At 39.8% G+C, this 18,963-nt stretch overlaps 1 protein-coding gene across 1 annotated transcript in view; it reads right to left on the reverse strand.

The window, feature by feature from the left end:
- Nucleotides 1-11,148: 11,148 nt before the first annotated feature.
- The window catches only part of lig1 (ligase I, DNA, ATP-dependent), a gene marked incomplete in the record, with an annotated part of 87,978 nt that continues 80,163 nt past the window's right edge, over nt 11,149-18,963 (reverse strand). The window contains 3 exon segments of the mRNA XM_014013057.1: nt 11,149-11,348; nt 15,587-15,679; nt 17,935-18,078. Coding sequence (XP_013868511.1) covers nt 11,274-11,348; nt 15,587-15,679; nt 17,935-18,078 — 312 coding nt within the window.

Consider the following 18,963-nt stretch of genomic DNA (forward strand, 5'->3'; position numbering starts at 1 on the left):
GTCGTTAAGACATGCTTGTAGTTTAAGTAACTGGTTGGATTCATCAGGTTTCATGGATAAATATAACTGAGTATCATCAGCATAATGAACATTTATCTCGTGCTGTTTAATAACTTTATCTAATAGAAGCACTAAAGTAAAGAGGATTGGTCCAAGCACTGAACCCTGAGGAACTCCATGACTAACTCTGGTGTAAGAAGAAGATTCATTATTAATATTAACCAACTGGAATCTGTCAATTAAATATGACTTAAACCATTTTAGAGCTGTTCMTGTAATTGATCATAGGGGTTGTGCAAATGTTAGAAAAATAGCCAAGGGGTTCAAGGTGAATTTATGTCACTATCTGGTTGGATGATCTGCCACATTTTGGATCATGATGTGGAAGAAAACCCAGCCAATATCGGGAGAAAAACCTACAAAAAAAACCAAAAAACAAACTGGAATTCACTAAAATGCATGTTGACAAACCTCAAAGTTTCTGGGACTGATGAGAATAAACTGGAGTGTTTTGGCTGCAGTCACATCACTTGTGTTTCTTTGATTGTTGTGGAAATACATGTTGTTCCAAGTATATACAGACGGGCTGAAACCAGGAGAAAAATACAAGGATAAAAAAAGAGAGACACGGACACTTTTTACAAAAAAAAAAAAGTGGCATGAATGAGCAGAGAATTTTCTGAAAAAAAGGCTAACTTCTGAAGGCCTCATTTAATCATTATGTCACATGTCATAAATATGCATTCATTTAGCTGCTGGCAAAGAAATCCATGCAGAAATGTTCAACCCAGCAGCTCTCCTCTGCTTTTACCAAACACACAAGCTGAATGCCCTCGTGATTTGACTCCGTCTTCCTCTCTCATCTATAATGAGACATCCTCAGCGAGGATGTCCACTCCATCCACTCGCCTTAATTTTACAGAAGTTCAAGTCTTCTGAACTTGAACCTCAAGGATCACTCTCACACCAACAAGCCCTTGGCCTCAACAGCAGCAGATCATTAAGCAACAAATCCACTTCTTTTCATTYGAGACATTATTTTTATGCTGCTCGTGACAAATCCCAACTGCTCATTCATCCTAACACCTCAAATACCACGCTGTTGGATCAGTCGGAACAAAACGGACCATCTGACAACTTGTTGGCGCCGTCGACRGAGCCTAAGCTTTGGCTTGAACGTCTAAATCGCGACATCCTTAACAGTTGTGGCAGATCCTGCCTGGAGGCCCCCAGAGGAACAGAGGGGGATTCTTTATGAGTCTGGCAGGTGCAGAACATGGCGAAGACCCAAACTCGTCAGCACCGAATGATGGCTGAGCGGCTGCGCTTGGCAGGGGAGGAACTGTATCACATATAGAACGAAGGCCCCCCCATTCCTCACTGGCAGTGATATAGCACACTAATGTAAGAGAGGGAGGGCTTATCTGCTGCTAAATAATACAGAGAGGGGAGGTTAGGGGAGAAAGGAGAAAGCAAGAAAAGACAGATAAGAGAAACTCGATCTGTGGAGCCATTTAGAAATGTTTTCAAAATGATACCCGAGTCCACTGATGCGCTGTAGTGATACAGAGGTGGATGAGTTCTCATATCAGCTGTTGGTGTTAGAGTGGAATAAAGAAGTGAAGTTCAGGCTTCAGTCAGAGAGCAATTGAGACATCTTCACATCAAGCCTCTGGTTAGGGGTTGTTGTAAGGCCCCCGTTAAAACCTACAAATTAAAACAAGGTTGTCTCCATTWGTTATTGTCAAAGATTTAAGCCAAAATTTGTACAACAAATATATACAACAAATGAAATCTTAGAACCCATAGTTAGACTCTACAACAGGGCCTACAAAATTCATAAAAACTTCCTGGTTGGACTCATCAYTGTACAGTTCTTTCATTGTCTGATGCCTTGACTTTTCAGAATTATGTTTTGTATAGTGGTATTAATTTATATTTTCAGATCTTCCAAGGTGCCAATTATGGAACTCTCTGTGCATTGTTGTCCAAATCAAATTCTGGAAGTGGTCATTCAACTAGATCTGTTACAAAAGGACAACTGACATTACCAACTTTTAAAAATTGTTACGGCCAGAGRTCTTTCTTCTATGTTTATACTAAAGCATGGAATGACATTCCTCAAAACATAAAGTCCATTTCAAAACYACAGCCCTTTAAGAAGAATCTTGTCTGCCATCTGCTGGACACTTTTTGTTGTGCTCATATTTAGACGTCCTATTTTGCAAATGCTGCCTTCCTGAAATTTGGTATGCTTGTTTGTCTTTGTGTCTATGGTGTATAATGATGTGATTGTGATGCTGTAWTTCTGAGTGTTTTATGTGCTGCAGAACATGAACCTGCTGTAAAACAGCAATTATGCTGAGTCAGGCTTGATTTTTAGTAATCTTTTCCTGTTGAATCAATAAATCAAATCAATATGTGTGTTGGGAATGACTTTCAGCTATGTTTTAGACTATATCAGTAGCTCTGTTTCCATTACAAATGTGCACAAAACTATGTCGATATTCTGTTAATGTCGAAAAACAGTTTCACAATTGTGTGTTTCCATTAAGTAAGAAATGCTCTTAAATTCACGCGTGAATATGTTTGTTCTCGTGATAAATCACTACAAACATAGTGGCAATGGATGTAAACACATAGCATGTTGCTACCACAACACTAGCGCTCATCATCAGAGGAGATGTCGGCGTCTTATCGAGGCTTTCGAGCAACAAGCCCCTCACACTTGGGAGCGACTACATACATGTATGCTGCGTATTTGGGAAATTGTATTCGGTGAGTTTACTACTTTCTTTTACAACTTCGGTGATTTTACTACTACTTCTACTTTCTGTTGTCTTCTTCTTCGTCGTCTTTTTCGCCACTAGAAACAGCCGGTTGTTGATCACATGACTCCCGTGATGCGAAAAAAGTATTTCCATTGCAGTTTTAGGAAACACACCAATTTCGATACGGCCGAAAAACCACTTCATCCTAGCTCAAAACCATTTTGTTGCAAAATGTACGTTTTTTCGAAATTGACGTGTTTCCATCGAGCAAATTTATTTTCCAAGTTCTAATTTGTGCATTTTCATGGTCAATGGAAATGTAACTAATTAAAATGGGTAAATTATAGACGTATTTTTGTTTCATAAAATCAGTTGGCTGTGATGGACATCTTCAATTGGAATAGCTTCAAAAGCTGACGACTTTTAAAAAGGTACTAGAGGTATTATTTCCTGAAAGTTTGAATATAATCTGTCTAGTCGTTCTTCACTACAAGACAAATGAACACACAATATTAATACCAGTGATAAAAAAGCTAGCTAGAGTCAATATCTCTGGGATAATCAGAATCTGAGAAAGCATCCCGAGCTGTATATGTCAGAGAATCCTGTCAACTTCATGCATGCCATGTCTGATTTATTATTTTTCTCCTCCTCCCTCGGATGTTGATCTCAGCTGATTAAAGGCTACGCAGAAGGACCACAGAGAGCGCTTCAGAGCCGGGGCTGCTCGAGGGTCTGCTGCCAGTCAACACAAAGAGAGACAGAGAAGAGGCACACAAAGGTCATACTACTAATGACCGCCAACAATGATCCAATGAAGTGCGCTCTGCAGCCACCCMCCCTCCCTCTCAGTGTGGTTCTAAACGAAACAAGAACAAGCTCTGCCATCATCATAAACCCATCAGAAAGCGGTTATGACTAAATCAACAGCTCTGCTGCAGGGGTCGAATAATCAAATGAGACATTTCCATACTCAAACAAGCCAAATGAGCCGTGCAAAGCAATTGGCCAGAAAACTGTTAAAAGTGGAGGCTGGGAGCCAGGATTAAACATAAATAAAGCTGTGCCATCTAGGTTTTCTCATTGAACACAGGTTGACAACCCACCAAGTGAAGGAAACGCTTAATGACAAAAATATATATGACTGAAGTGCATCATGTTAGAGAATTCACCCAGTTCACCTCCTCTGCAGCTGCTTGAAGGTAGGGCAACTGTGTGTTMATTTGCTTGTAGTTCTAATAAAATTTATCCTGAACCACCAAACAGACTTTAATAAAACTCTCAGATAATCTAGAGAGAAGGCGTTCAGGTGCACTGTSGGGGTGCTCCGTGAGTATGGGATTATGGATCTGTTGTTATGGACCATTCAGTCCTTATACAAGTGATGCAAGAGTTTGGCAGTAAGTCAGACCCATCAGGGTGGGAGTTGGACTCGGTTGTCACCAAATCTGCTCATAACTTTTATGARYAGAATTTCTCAGTGCAGCCAGGGAGTGGAGGGAGCCTTATCCGGTAGCCTCAGGATCAAACTTCTGTAATTTGCAGATGATGTGGTGCTGTTGCCGTCATTGTGCCGTGATCTTCAGCTCTCCCTGGAGCGGTTCACAGCTGGGGTGAGGATCAGCACCTCCGAATCTGAGGCCACGATCCTCAGTTGGAGAAGGGTGCATTGCTCTCTTTGGGTTGGTGGAGGAGTTCAAGTATCTTGGGGTTTTGTTCATGAGTGAGGGAAGAACGGGGCGCAAGACTGACAAACACCAGTGCAGCTTCTGCTGTATTGTGGACGCTGTACCGGTCTGTTGTGGTGAAGAGGGAGYTGTAAGGCAAAGCTCTCTGTTTACCAGTCAGAATACATGCCTACTCTCATCTATGACCACATACTTTGGMTAGTGACCGAAAGAACAMGATTGTGGACRCAAGAAGTCGAAATGAGTTTTCTCTGCAGGGTAGCTGGGCTCAGAGTAGAGCTGCTGCTCCTCCACATCGAGAGGAGCCAGTTGAGGTGATTCAACTGGTAAGGATGSCTCCTGGATGCCTGCCTAGGGATGTGCTTTAGGCACGTCTGACTGGAAGGAGACCCAGAGGAAGACCCAGGACATGCTGGACAAACTACGCCTTTTGTCTAGCCTGGTAACGTGTTGGGAGTCCTCAAAAGCTGGAATAGGTGGCTGTAGAAAGAGTGGTCTGGGTCGGTATAGAATTGATGGATGTATAACCTWACAATTGGTCAACTTTTGGAGTCAAACSCATTCAAGMTGACTCAGTCTAGCAATCATATCAAACACAAAAGTAGCTACAACTCAGCCAGTTTAACAGATAGTGATCTAAAGCTTGGTCTGGTCGTAGCTGAGAGTTATTCTCAACAYTAGTGCTAACTGAGGCGGCAGGCAACAAGCATTCCTTCAAGGAATGCTCGTGTCATCTTGATAAACCTGTTGTATTTTCTGAATTTGCTGCCAGACTGAACTGTGGCATCCTGATGAGTCACTGAGCACACGTCTCTGCCCTGTCCTTCACGTTCATGACCTGCTAAAGTGGAGACTTCAGGACGAGGAAAATCATATAAAAGGGGCCTAAAAAAAATAGAGGGCGACTGACATCATCAAATCTGAAAGGTTACTGGCCAACGCTCGGCGCTCCTTGCTTAAGAAAAACACTATTGATATTCCGTGGGCTCGGCCGGGGACAAAGGCAGGCTCTGTCCCGCCCTCTCTCCCTCGTGGCCTGGCATGGCAGAGATGTCACAGAGAGCACCAAACAAATGGATGGAGGGATTGGAAGGGAAAGAGGGGACGGCAAGGAGGTGGAGGAGAACAAACGCATTGTTCTCAGGGTGGAGAAAGGGCCATTGTGAAGAAGACAGATAGCTTATGTGGGAGAAATGGGTGAGGGAGGAGGGGGAAACAGCACCAAAAGGACAGAAAGGTGAAACCTGCCTTCTTCTGTTTATTAATAGCTGCCCTGGTTTTTTCTTTGCAGACAGAAGTACTCCATAACGCTGCTTTAAAGGAATAGTCTGATTTTTTTTCTGTTTGTCAAATAGTAATCAGAACCTTCAGTTTGTGTATGGAGATAAGGCTAGGCTAAGCTAATGATTAGCCAAATGAGGGCCTGTTTTATATCATCTTTCAGGCTCATACTCTCAAAAACAACATATTAAGCTAATTTTTAACCTCCACAMTTTTGCATGACTTCGCTTATTTTCTTACTACACAAACGTACAACCAACATTTAGTAAACGTAGGACTTTAATGTATATAAAAACTAGGGGTGCAACAATACATGTACCCGCATCGAACAGTGCTTTAGGTTCAATACACACTTGTATCGAATAATACAAATTTTTAAAATTTACTTTATCAGCTTGTCTTCTGAAGATGCTCTGTGTTGAAGGATCAGTGGATCTGTGTTCGACTACTCCACCTAGGCTGCATTTCTGAGCTCAGATCCACTGAGAAACTTGCTGTTTCAGCAACATTTCATTTAAAAACTGTACTTTTGAGGTTAAACAAATGTTCATAATTAATTTAAATAAATTACAAGTTAAAAGGGGCATGGAAATTTCTCCTTTTGTATCAAAAAATATCAAACCGAATTATGAATTTTCTGTATCGTTGCACCTCTAATAAAAACATCTTACAAATCCATCTTGTATGCACAGTAATTTTTGACTTGACWAGCCATTAGCCTGGATGAAGACATTTGCTTTATTTCTCCATACTCTGTGCTCTCTGGCCGATGTTCTAGTTGATAAACTGTCAAAGATCATTTCAAAGATCACTAGACTTTCCCTTCAAGGAGGAGTCACGTGAAAACAGGAACAAAGAACATCCTCGGCTTTTATCTGCTTAAACACCAGATCAAGGATCATTTCTGGGGGCGTTTTGTGTTTTTTCAAAACCCGACAGAGCCTTCAGTCTGTGTCTATTATGTGGTAAAAACAAACCGTGAGCTGAGCAGGTAAGTTTGAAGCAGCCCCSCTTCACCCCTGCAGGTGCAGGTCTGAGCAGGTGACTTGATGTGAACTAACAGCCCAGCTGCTCCAACACGGGTTGAAACCTCGATGGAAGCTCCAGCTGCAGCGCCGCGATGTCCCGCGGGCGTGCGATGAGCTCCAGCTGCCCCCACCCCCCCTCCTCGGTGAACGTCAGCGACACAAACGTTCACAGAAAGCTTAAAAAAAAAAACTCACACATGCAGACACGCGAGGACACTCAGACATCCTCTTCACTCAAACAACCTCCAGAACGAGTTCCAGCAGCACTCAGCCTTCAGTTATTTACAACACAGTAAAGCATTAATTACGTTTGTTTTCTCAATGTTTCACGCTTTGTCGCCTGCTTCATTTCATTTACGGCTCCTTCATTCGTTTTGCTTCAAGACGGATTTGAACGCAGCAGAACAGCTGATAGCGCCAGCCTGGGTGGAGTTTACATCTTCTCCCCGTGCGTGTGTGGGTTTTCTCAAACAACTCTGACGTTTGGTTCACTGATGACTCTAAATCAGGAAACGGCAACTTAAATGAAGGAGGGGTCATTTTGATGTTGAAAGACGGCCACATTAYGCTGCACACTTATCCAAATGTAAACAAAATTGCCATTTTAAAGCAACACAGTGCAGTAACTTCACACACTTCATGCTCAAATGCATGTATAAGTTGTACTCTGTGTTGTAAGTATGAATACAAAACGTTTGACGCAGACTAAAAATAGTGAGGTGAAGTGCAACGACACAAGAGTGCAGACTTCTGTGTGGTTCTGGTAAAAAGTCGCTACTGTTTATGTGCTAGCGACTTCAGTGAACGTCTCATATTTAGCTTTGTGCAACACGATGTAGCGACAACTTATATTAAGACTTTCTAAACAAATTGAACATGTAGGTTTGCCTTGAAGTTCTGCCAAGAGCTAGTCTAACTCAAATAAATAAATAAACAAAAACACTAAAAAATGTGTTTTAGGCAGGCCAAACAAAAGTCACCTGCAGACCAGTTGTGGACCATGGGCCACCAGTTGACTATCCCTGCTCTAAATTGTTTCTAGGTGTGGGTGAGTGGTTGTTTGTCTTCATGTGTCCCCGAGATGGACATGTGACCTGTCCAGGKTGTCCTCCCTGCCCTCACAGTGACYGCTGTAYRTWTCTCCACGACGYGACCCAGAAARGAAAAGTGAAAGAAAATGAACGGCTTGAATGACACAAGTGTTTGAAACTCAGATTTATCAAGCCTCTCGGCTGTGTGAAAAAAAAAAGATGTGATAATGATATTCATGAAAAGTGTTAGAAGTAACATGTGGGACAGAGAAAACATTTAAAGCACAAAAAAAGGAAAGAAAACAGACACAAGAAAAAAAAAGGAACATAACTGGAGTTGGAATTTCCATGATTATTCAGCCATGATGTCGTCGTCCTCAGGCTCGTCGCTCAGCAGAAGCAGCGCAGCCCACACACACAAAAAACAGGCGAACCACCAGCCGAACACTGTGAACACTCACAGAAACCATAACAAACATGCTTTAGAGGACAGGAAATACAAACCACTCTGCATGTAAAACAGGGACAACATTATCCGGCCTGCTGCAGACTTTAACATGTAAACAACCCACAGATAAGCCCAGGGATGTAATGAAGCAGACYGGCTCTGTGCAGCTACAAACACACGCTGAACACAAGCAGGAAAACAACACTTACATTTAATTTTTTTTTTTACTTCTTGTGTTCAGCGTCGCCTCCTGCTGATGTAAGAAACCCTCAGCGTCCAAAACACGAGTCTGAGCCGTGAATGTGAGGCTGCACGTGGGGTCCGTGGTACTTTTCCAGGGCTTCACTGATTTTCCATGACCATTTTATAATTCACTAATTTCTGTCAACCAACAACATGACACAAACAACACTTATTTTTCCTGGTGCATTTTGAGACTTTTCTTTTGTGGTTTTAATTGCTGATTGATTTTGATTAAACCATTAGTTTTGTTGTCAGTTGAACACGAGATGTTTATCTTTGACAACTTATGTGAAGGTTTACAAAGAATTCACTGTTAGGATAATTTGTTTTATAAAGTACCTCTGCACGTTTCTTGCTCTGTAATTTTTGTACCATTTCAACAATTTATATATGAAAACATTCAGCTCCTTCAGGACGTTCCAGTTAGGACTTCTGGTATTTCAGCATTTTGATATTTAGCTATTTTTATCATGTTTTTCTATTTGGAAAGGAGAGCTGTCTGCAACTCCTTTAAAACCTTTCAAAATGTTCACAAGTCTTTCCTGTATCTTTGCCTTTTGTTCGGCCTTTTTTTTTTTTTTTTTTTTAAAACCTTTCAAAATGTTCACAAGTCTTTCCTGTATCTTTGCCTTTTGTTCAGCCTTTTTTTTTTTACTCCTTTGTACTAATTTCAGCTTCTATTTTGCTGATTTCAGCTTTTGCATCCTGCTTTTTAGCGATCATTCTGACCTTTTTCGCTAATTTTAGCTTTTGTGCTTCTTTCTCTCTTGAGGTTTTTATGCTTCTTTCTGCAAATTTCAGTTGTTTTAGCYACTTTTTTTTAGCCAATTTGAGCTTTTTCAGCTAAATTCACCTTTTTGTGACAATTTCAGCTTCTTACTGCATTAGCAAGAACGCTCTTTCAGATTCTTTGTGCTAATTTCAACTATTTTAGCTACATTTTAAAGCTATTTTAGGCTAATTTTAGCGGTTTTTTTCCAGCTAAATTCACCTTTTTGTGACAATTTCAGCTTCTTTCTGCTTAATTTAGCAAACATGCTCTTCCAAATATATTGCACTAATTTCAACTATTTTTAAGCTTTTAGGCTAATTTCAGCTGTTTTAGCTACTTAATAGGTAATTAGAGCCATTTTCAGCTAAATTCACCAATTTGTGATACTCGCTTGTTTCTGCTTAATTTAGGAAAAGTTCTTTACGATTCTTTGTGCTAATTTTAACTATTTCAGCTACTTCTAAAAGCTATTTAAGCTACTTTGAGCTTTTTTCAGCTAAATTCACCTTTTTGTGATAATTTCAGATTCTTTCCGCTTAATTTAGCAAACATGCTCTTCCAAATATATTGCACTAATTTCAACTATTTTTAAGCTTTTTAGGCTAATTTCAGCTGTTTTAGCTACTTAATAGCTAATTTGATTTATTTTGAGCTAAATTCACCGTTTTGTGATAATTTTAGCTTCTTATTGCATTAACAAGAACGCTCTTTCAGATTCTTTGTGCTAATTTCAACTATTTTAGCTACATTTTAAAGCCATTTTAGGCTAATTTTAGCTGTTTTTTATCAGCTAAATTCACCTTTTTGTGACAAGTTCAGCTTCTTTCTGCTTAATTTAGCAAACATGCTCTTCCAAATATATTGCACAAAATTCAACTATTTCGGCTATTTTTAAAGCTTTTTAAGCTAATTTAGGCTGTTTTAGCTACTTAATAGCTAATTTTATCTATTTTGAGCTAAATTCACCGTTTTGTGATAATTTTAGCTTCTTTCTGCTTAATTTAGCAAACGTTCTTTAGGCTTCTTTGTACTAATTTCAACTATTTCGGCTACTTTTTAAAGCTATTTTTAYGCTAATTTCAGCTTGTTTARCTATTCAGCCARARTCTATCAGCATTAATCGTTCACATTGCATTTTTGCAGGAGATGCAAATCCTCTCGTATGAAACTCGAGCTAAGTTTATTTSCACTTCAACATGTTTTTGTTTAGCATGCAGCCGTTTTTGTACCACACAGTTCAGGCACACGTCTCTAATCATCACGTCTTAGATTTTAAATAGTATTCTGGGTTGCTAAAAAAAAAACCAGGTAGAAATGTGGCCTGGTCTGTCACAAATACAGCAGCCTTCCTCTCATGTTGGATAACTCAATAAAATTTATTTCTTCCACATCACAATCACTCGTCCTTGGCTCTCAGACCGCCCCTGGCCTTCACTTCTTCCTCATATCTCTGATTGATCCGGGCCGGACAGTTAGTAGATTTCCATCATCTAATCTAATGCAAGCTCTTGGTGCTGCTTTTTTATTTATTTATTTTTTGTCCTGCTGCTCGGACAACTGTTAGCTCTCCATCCATTTCTTGTCCTAATCATATTCCAGGCAGCCAACGGCCTCCTTGGCTCGTCCTTCTGTGCCCAACAGGCAAGGTGCTGGAGCAGCGACCGGGCCGGTCCGAAGCACTCCTACAACAGAATGTTTAGGTACCATTTTTTTTTTTGGCACAAAGGAATTCTGATGCAGATCTCGAGCAGCAGGTCTAGCTGTCGGATCGATGTCGTTTCAGGGAGTCCTGTGCACCCTATGTGGCGAGACGTTTACGCAATTTCGGCTCTCAAAGGAGGAAATCATAACAAGTGAAGGAGCAGCTTCAATAAATCAATAACAAATTACAGGATGCTTAAAACCGGCAAGAGCCTTTATTTTCAACAAAACAACAAAAAAAACGCAGAAGATATTTACAGTTACACTGAAATTTGCTAAATTCCCATTCTTTCTGGACCCCTGCAGACGATCAGTAGTAGCCCTCCGGGTCAGCTTTGTCTCCTTGATTCTGAATCTGCTGCTGCTTCTTGTACAAATCGGCGATCTGCAGAGAATGAGGGGAGGAGACGTGCAGACAGAAAGAGAGAGGGAGAGAGTTTGCAGAAAAGAGAAAACAGGATGGAGGGAGGAGGAGAAAGATCATGAAGTCAGGTCAGTAACATGAAGAGGAAAAGCTAAAAATAACGGTTTGATTATTCACATCCCTGGCTTTGAAGTCGCTGACTTCCAGCAGCTGACTGGGCGARGGAGGTTGGCTTCATTTATCAGGGCTTTGGGGCGGCGGTGGTGGGGGGGCGGGACAATGAATCATGTTGGAGCAGCGGGGGGGCACAGTGAGGAGGAAAACAATGAAACATGACATTATTTCTCCTGCACAGGATCAAGGTAAAGCTTTGATTCCCGTCCTGAAACCGGCTGCGTCCGACACGTTCTGGCTCTTTATCAGGCTCTCTCACTGCCTCCGAGCTGCACGAGGTCAGGCTCCGTTCGGATCGCGGGCGCCGTCAGACGACACGTGGCGGCCGCGTTTACATGCAGCCGATGTTTCATCTTGATTCCCAAATGAAATTAGCACGTCTTCGCTTTAAATTCAAGTCAAGCTGGAATATGAAACGGTTCAGACCGGCCTTTGATTTACCAAGACAGACGGATTGTCAGTCAGTCTGCACATCAACAAGGACAACTTTGGGCTGAGTATATAAACTTTTAATCTATATGGATTTTTTTTGAGATAGAATCAGAAAATATTGAGATAGTCTGACAGTGAGTCAGATAACCTGTCTCACTGTGAAGCTCTACATGATTTGTGCTCCATCAGAGCGCCAAACCACCCTGCTGATGAACAGGACTCATGTTTCTACTTATTGACAACTTCATCTGGAAAAAAAACAAACAGCTTTTCTTTAAGGTCTTCTAACCAGTGCAGGATGTGAAATAAATTCATTAGAATCCTCTCGACACAACCTGTTAGAAATAAGAGTGCCGATCACAAATCACTAAAACTTCTGACCTGCTGACTCCGATTGTWAAAATAACTGAAACTGTCGGGTGTTTAAATACCCTTGAAACAATACAGACTTGTTTTATCCAGACATGAGGTAGAAGTTGATCTTTTCCACGACTTTAATCCAAGTTTCGTCTGACCTTTGGTCTCCCAAAAGTAAGGAAATCTGCTGATAMATCGGATGGATGGGYACCTTTSACATTTGAATTGATTCTATCCRRTACCTGGGAATCAGTATCGGTACTCAACATTACCAGTTTTCAGTACTTTGTGTGTTGTTTTTTAAATAAAAAACTAGGGATGCACGATATATCGGCATTAACATCGGGATCGGCYGATATTGCTCATTTTTTAAGAATATCGGTATTGGACCAGTAGTTCAAACTGGGCCGATATTAACTAGGGCTGTGTATTGGCAAGAATTTGGCGATACGATAAATATCATAACAGAGGGGTCACGATACGATATATCCCGATATATTGCGATACTGTAAGCAAGGCAGTATATTGTGATATATTATGATTTTTTTTGTCCATTTTTTTGTTCTATTAAATAAAAACCTCTTACTGAAAAAAAAAAAGAAAAGCTAATGTTTACTTACAATGCTTACATTGTCTCCTACAATGCTAATGCTACCCTTACTCTCTGACACTCAAGAGGTAGAGGAGCCAAATGACTGGCTCACTGCTGCCAACTAGTGGTCAGAGGCTGAACTACAAAGATGAACGGTTGGCAGGAAAGTTGACATTTTAAACCTTAATTAAAAATCGATACAGGGTTTTAGAATATCGATACAGTATCTGGAAATGAAATATCGCGATATTTCAGTGTATCGATATTTTCTTACACCCCTAATATTAACGTCCGATATTGATTTCCCACTTTTTAGCTTTGTGTTTTGAGAGGGGAGATGGTTGGTTGAGTGGTATCTGTTTGATTATGATGGTGATACTGATGCTGTGCAGCCAGGAATAACTGAAGTAGAGCCATGTCAGAGGTCTGGTTCGTTATTTATGGTATAAAAAAAGACCCAAGTGTGTTTGTGTGTAAATGTATATAAATAATTGGTGTGTTTGTGTAATATCGGTAAATATTGGTTATTGGTCATAACAGCAATAATTATATCGGTTATCAATATCGGCTGAAATTTTCATGTCGGTACATCCTATAATAAACTTTTTAAAATATATTTCTCAATATATAAAATTTAACAAATATCACGACAACATCCAACTCTTTATATTGTAACATCAGTTGTGTAACTTATTTCTTTAAAGTGAAAACACTTGAAAACAACACTGTTTTGTCTTATTGCACAAATTAAAATCCAGCTCCAAGTTTTTCTATTGACGTCATTTCCCCACTAGAAAAATTGCGTGATGAAGGTCCATGGAAGGCGAATAAGTTTAAATCAAATAAGCAAAAGAGGATGGAGTTAAAATAAATAAAAAGTATTCAAACTACAAAACGTGTCCAACACTTCAAATTGGCTGCTTGTGCTCTTTCAGGTCAGACGAGTTTGGACTGTCGGGAAGCACCTCTGTTGTTTTCCTCTGTCGGTCTCTGTTTAATGGTGGATGAAATAAAGAAAGTGGCGATACTTTATTTACTTTGAGCAAGTGAACGTCGTGCTCACCAAATAATTCAGAGGCGGTCTGTTTGGTGAGTTTAGGAGCTGCGAGGCTTTCAAGCTACGTTCAGACTGAACTCTGTTTACTGAACCAGCGGCTGCTAACGTCATTACGCTCTTGGCTGCGTTCAGGACAAGCATGGGAAATCCCCCAATCTTTCACCAATACGGTCACAATGAAGTGTTTTTAGGTACTGAAACATGGTACCGTTTGATTTTACATGAATAGGTAYTCGGTAGTACAGACAGAATTCGGTCGGTACTTAAAAAAGTATTGAATTCGGTACCCATCCCTAGCCGCACATCTAGGTTTCTGTATAGCAGCAAACTAGGTAGTATCTCATTGGACCGCTGTTGTTAGTGACTCGTTTACAAGTACTCCCTCAGCAGGACGGTAGTCATGACCCTGCGACTTTCGGGTCCTCTGCATGCTCCTTCCAAAACTGTCGAAATCGTCTCTCATTATCGTAGATGTGTGACGAACATTTCACCCCTTCTTGACACAAYGAGCCAGGAGAACTTGTGTGATTGGTCAGAAGTTAGTAGGCGTGCTTGTTTATGGTGAAAGCGCTCGGATGCTACATTTGCTGCAATTACTCACTTCCAGAAGGCGACTGTTGTACCCGGAGGCAGACATTTATAAAGATAAACGGCCCAAAACTCATGGATGGAGGTGAAACAGACGTCGTGTAYGGAGGAATCTGAAACAAAAGCTGTGGTGCTTTAACAGATTTGTGGAAAAATAACGGCAGATGTTGAAGTTTGTTTGTTTTCCTCCCAGCAGCAGAAGAAACCCTGTGCTGTGACGAATCCTGGGAGGAGCTTCCCAGGAGATTGGTGCGATGTGTTTCAGAGGTTATGAAAGGTGTGTGAAAACGGAACGTCGAACCACCGTGTCTCGACTGTTCGGCTTCGGACTGAGTATACAGAGTCCTTAAATACTCAACTAAAAAGGTTTTCCTGCTGATTTCAGTGTTGACGAGACGATCTCTACCCTGCATGTCTGTCTGCCAGGGCTTTCTTAGATCTATGTTTATAGGTATCTTTCCATCCATCCATCATCCTTCTCTATATCTATACATCTATGTCTATGGTTTCCATTTGAATGTAAAAGTGACAGTGCATCGAGTCTTTCAGCAGATATAGGGTAATGTGTGAAAAGTATCTTACGGCAAAGACAGAAGTGTTTCACTGTACAAAATGATTCACTCCTCGAAGCCTGACACCCACCCCCCCAAACACACACAATAAACCCCCTGACATACTGCTTTACCTCAGTGTTAAATAGTTTCCTTCAATGTGCTGCAGGAGCTGCTACACAAACTACTGGCAGAATAAATGAAAAATAAAAAAGAGACATTGTCCTTGCAGTGTTGTTCATCCTTGAAATTTTACAGGACAGCTTTTGTGAAGTGACCATGATGATGACGATGTGTCACTCTGAGCGATCCAAACAAACATGATTGAATTTTTACCGGGTTATGATCTTTTTTTTAGATTACAGAAGGCTGACCTGTTTCACCTTGTGCTTCAACACTTTCYGCAGTTATTGTATTTGGTGTTTAACACGTGTATTTGACACTGTGCACTTGTGTGCACGGCTGGTTTCACATTGTTTTGAGGAAATGTTTTTTATTTATTTTTTACCTGAGCTCCGGATGTAGCGTCCTCTGGCTTCTTGTCATCTCTGATCCGAAGGAATCGAGGGAACCGGAGAGAAATGCCCTTCTCTGGATCCACCTGAAGACACAGTAAAGTAATTAAGACTCCATTAGTTCAATTCATTTCAGCTGCTAAAACTAAGCTTTTGTCCTGCTTCAATTCATGCCTCTTCCTAAGTCTTTTATCCAATTAAATAAAACATTGCTAATTTTCTTCTTTAAACTTCCCAAGGCTGTTTTAAAATGAGGAAATGTTTGATGTGAACGACTATTCATGATTTACATGAATGACAAATACTATATATAAGGTTCTGTTAAGTTTTTAAGGCATCTAATTATTACAGAAAATGAAACTAATAATGCTGTAAAACTATCTATTTTAGGGTAATATTAAGGCCAGCAGAAAATTTTATAAACATGTTCAATTTAGATAATCCTAAAAGGCATAGTGAAGCAAATTTGCATAAAAACCCCTAAAACCTTAACTGCTCATATTCTGATTAACAGCCTAATTTAACCACTAAACTCACTTTGATCACTCTTATTGATAAACTGTAATAAAAATTAAGTCATCATTAATAAAATGACAGTAAAACTACACTATGTTGGACTCGACTTGTAGCCAACTGACCCAGTTAGACAAATAAAAATTAAATCAAGGGCATTTTCAATTACCACCGTCTGCATTTTATGTAAAATTAGCTGAATTTCCTATAAAATTACAGCCCTAATTTAAGCTTTTTCCCTTTCYATTTTAAAATAGTCTTCATCGGTCACATCAGAGCATTAATCAATTGGCGCAGAAAAAGGAACATAACACTATGTCCTTATTTGGTCAGTGTACTTCCTGTAACAAAGATGCCTTTCATGACTAGGGCTGTGTATTGGCAAGGATTTGGCGATACGATACATATCACAACAGAGGGGCCACGATACGATATATTGCGATACTGTAAGCAAGGCAATATATTGTGATTTTTTTGTCCAAAAATTCTATTAAATAAAAACCTGTTACTGAAATTAAAAAAAAGAAAAGCTAATGTTTACTTACAATGCTAATGCTACCCTTACTCTCTGGCGCTCAAGAGGTAGAGGAGTCAAATGTCTGGCTCACTGCTGCCAACTAGTGGTCAGAGGCTGAACTACAACATAAAAATGAACGGCTGGCAAGAAGGTTGACATTTTAAACCTTAATTAAAAATCGATACAGGGCTTTAGAATATCGATACAGTATCGGGAAATGAAATATCGCGATATTTCAGTGTATCGATATTTTCTTAACACCCCTATTCATGACACAGGAGCGTTTTTCAGTACAACACCAGCAGACCCCAAAAGGAAGTTATCCTAAATATTTGCTCTTGTTTGTAAATGTTAAGCTTTTTTTCGTACCTTTTAGAGCCTTAATATTTAATTAGTTACACAAGAAATGTAACTTCAAGAGCAAAACAAGAAAAAATACTTTCTGCCTGGAACTGTATTTATAGTCTTCAATAAACTGCAACACCAGTTGGATTGTGTTGCTGAGCTACATTGGGCCCTCGAGCTAAACCACTAAATTACAGGCAATTACTTTCTTATGATTTCTTCCTAAAAATCAAGTAAATTGGGAYGTATATGACTATTAAACTTTTACATTTATGAGCCAATAAACAAACAAATTAGAGTCATAAATCATATATTGGCTGCTCTGATTTCTAAAGCCTGAAAAACTCTGATCTCTGACGGTAAAACTATTATTTAAAAGCACATATTCAGAATGAAACACGTCGAAATGAAATACAACCATTTTTCTATTTAAATAAGTTAAAATGTGTAAAAATAAAGAAATAAATAAAACAAATCTGAYGATAAATACTCTTCGCTGCGTTTCATAATAAATGGCGACTTTAAGTTTCAAACTTCTAAAACGAATTAGGTGTTTTATTTGCTGTAATAATACTAACAGGAACCAAAAGTCAAAAAGCTTCCTGTAAAGCTGAAATGACCGACATTAAAACTTAAACAAAGCTCCCGACATGCATCATAAGGTAACTGAAATATGCAAATATTTTCAGACATAATTCATTCATGTCTGTGCATGTTTAATAGCAGTTGAATACAGATAATACTTTAACTTTTTTTGTTTTAAACTGCTGAGCACTGTGGGACTCAGCTGAACTCCGGCTAATTAACAAGTATCTGTTCTATTAAATCCAGCATCTTTTACAACATTATTAAGACGCTTTAATTATGAGTTCTAATTCGAGCCAACAGACCATAGCGGGCAGAACTTATCAGTGGAAGCACATGGAGGAGGAGGAGGGAGTGGGGGGATTAAGAGGCTGAACTGACCATTCCCATGGCGGCCTTGTAGACGGGCGACAGCGAGAGGTCGGCACACTTCACCTCCCAGACCTGCACGGCGTCCAGCCACACGTCGGGCTCTGCCGATTGGTCCACGCGGTAGTAGGCTCGAGGTTTGGGCAGGATGTGCTCCTGCAGAACATCAAAGCAAGAATAAGTCAACTTAAAAAATAAGTTTTAAAATAAATAAGAGAAACAAAGATGTGTGAAAATAGGACAGAAGCGTTCTGGACGTCTCACAATCAAATCCCAGGGGAGCAAAACACAGCTCCATCACTTACAAATTAAAAATATCACCTCATTTCTTTTTTTGTGGGTCAGTATTAAAGAGCTGATTTTTAAARCACTTTATCATGAGACGTTATGTTGGTGTGTGAAAGATGTAATCCATCAACAGCCCAAAACACAAAGTTTTATCAAGAGTTCACCTTTACAGGTAAATAATAAAACAAATGAAAGGCCTAAGTGTCCTTAAACAAATGCACACTGCGCAAAAACTTTAAGGCAGAGTTTTAAACAAATATTTTATGATTGGAAATAAATGAGTTCAACTAATTTTGGTCAAACTTCCCAAGTATTAAATATTGCAGGTTAGTTAGGCCGGCTCGTGGCATGGGCAATGTAGGCAAACACTAAGGGCACCTACCATGTAGGGGTCGCCACAAATGGGGGACAAAAAAAAGCATATTTTATAGCTTTTTATCAGAGTATTTAGTCTGTAGAAYAATCACCGGTTACTCAAATKTAGGCTTCAGTCACTAAYTCTCTCACCTCTCTATCTAACCATGCTCAATTTGTTCATAAAATGCCCTAAAGGTGATAAAATCGCTCTATATTGAAGCTTTACTAATCAAATATACGTTTCACAAAACACACACTTGGTTTGAAATATTCTACAATCAGTGTAGAATAATCTAGTCTAGGTTTGAATTTTCTACGTGTTTTAGTTTTTAAACTACAGCAGATTAAAGCAGTAGGGAAAACAAAGGTGGAATCGCCATTTAGACATTCGTGAAA

This window comes from Austrofundulus limnaeus, unplaced genomic scaffold (assembly GCF_001266775.1).
Source record: "Austrofundulus limnaeus strain Quisiro unplaced genomic scaffold, Austrofundulus_limnaeus-1.0 Scaffold97, whole genome shotgun sequence".
NCBI lineage: Eukaryota > Metazoa > Chordata > Actinopteri > Cyprinodontiformes > Rivulidae > Austrofundulus > Austrofundulus limnaeus.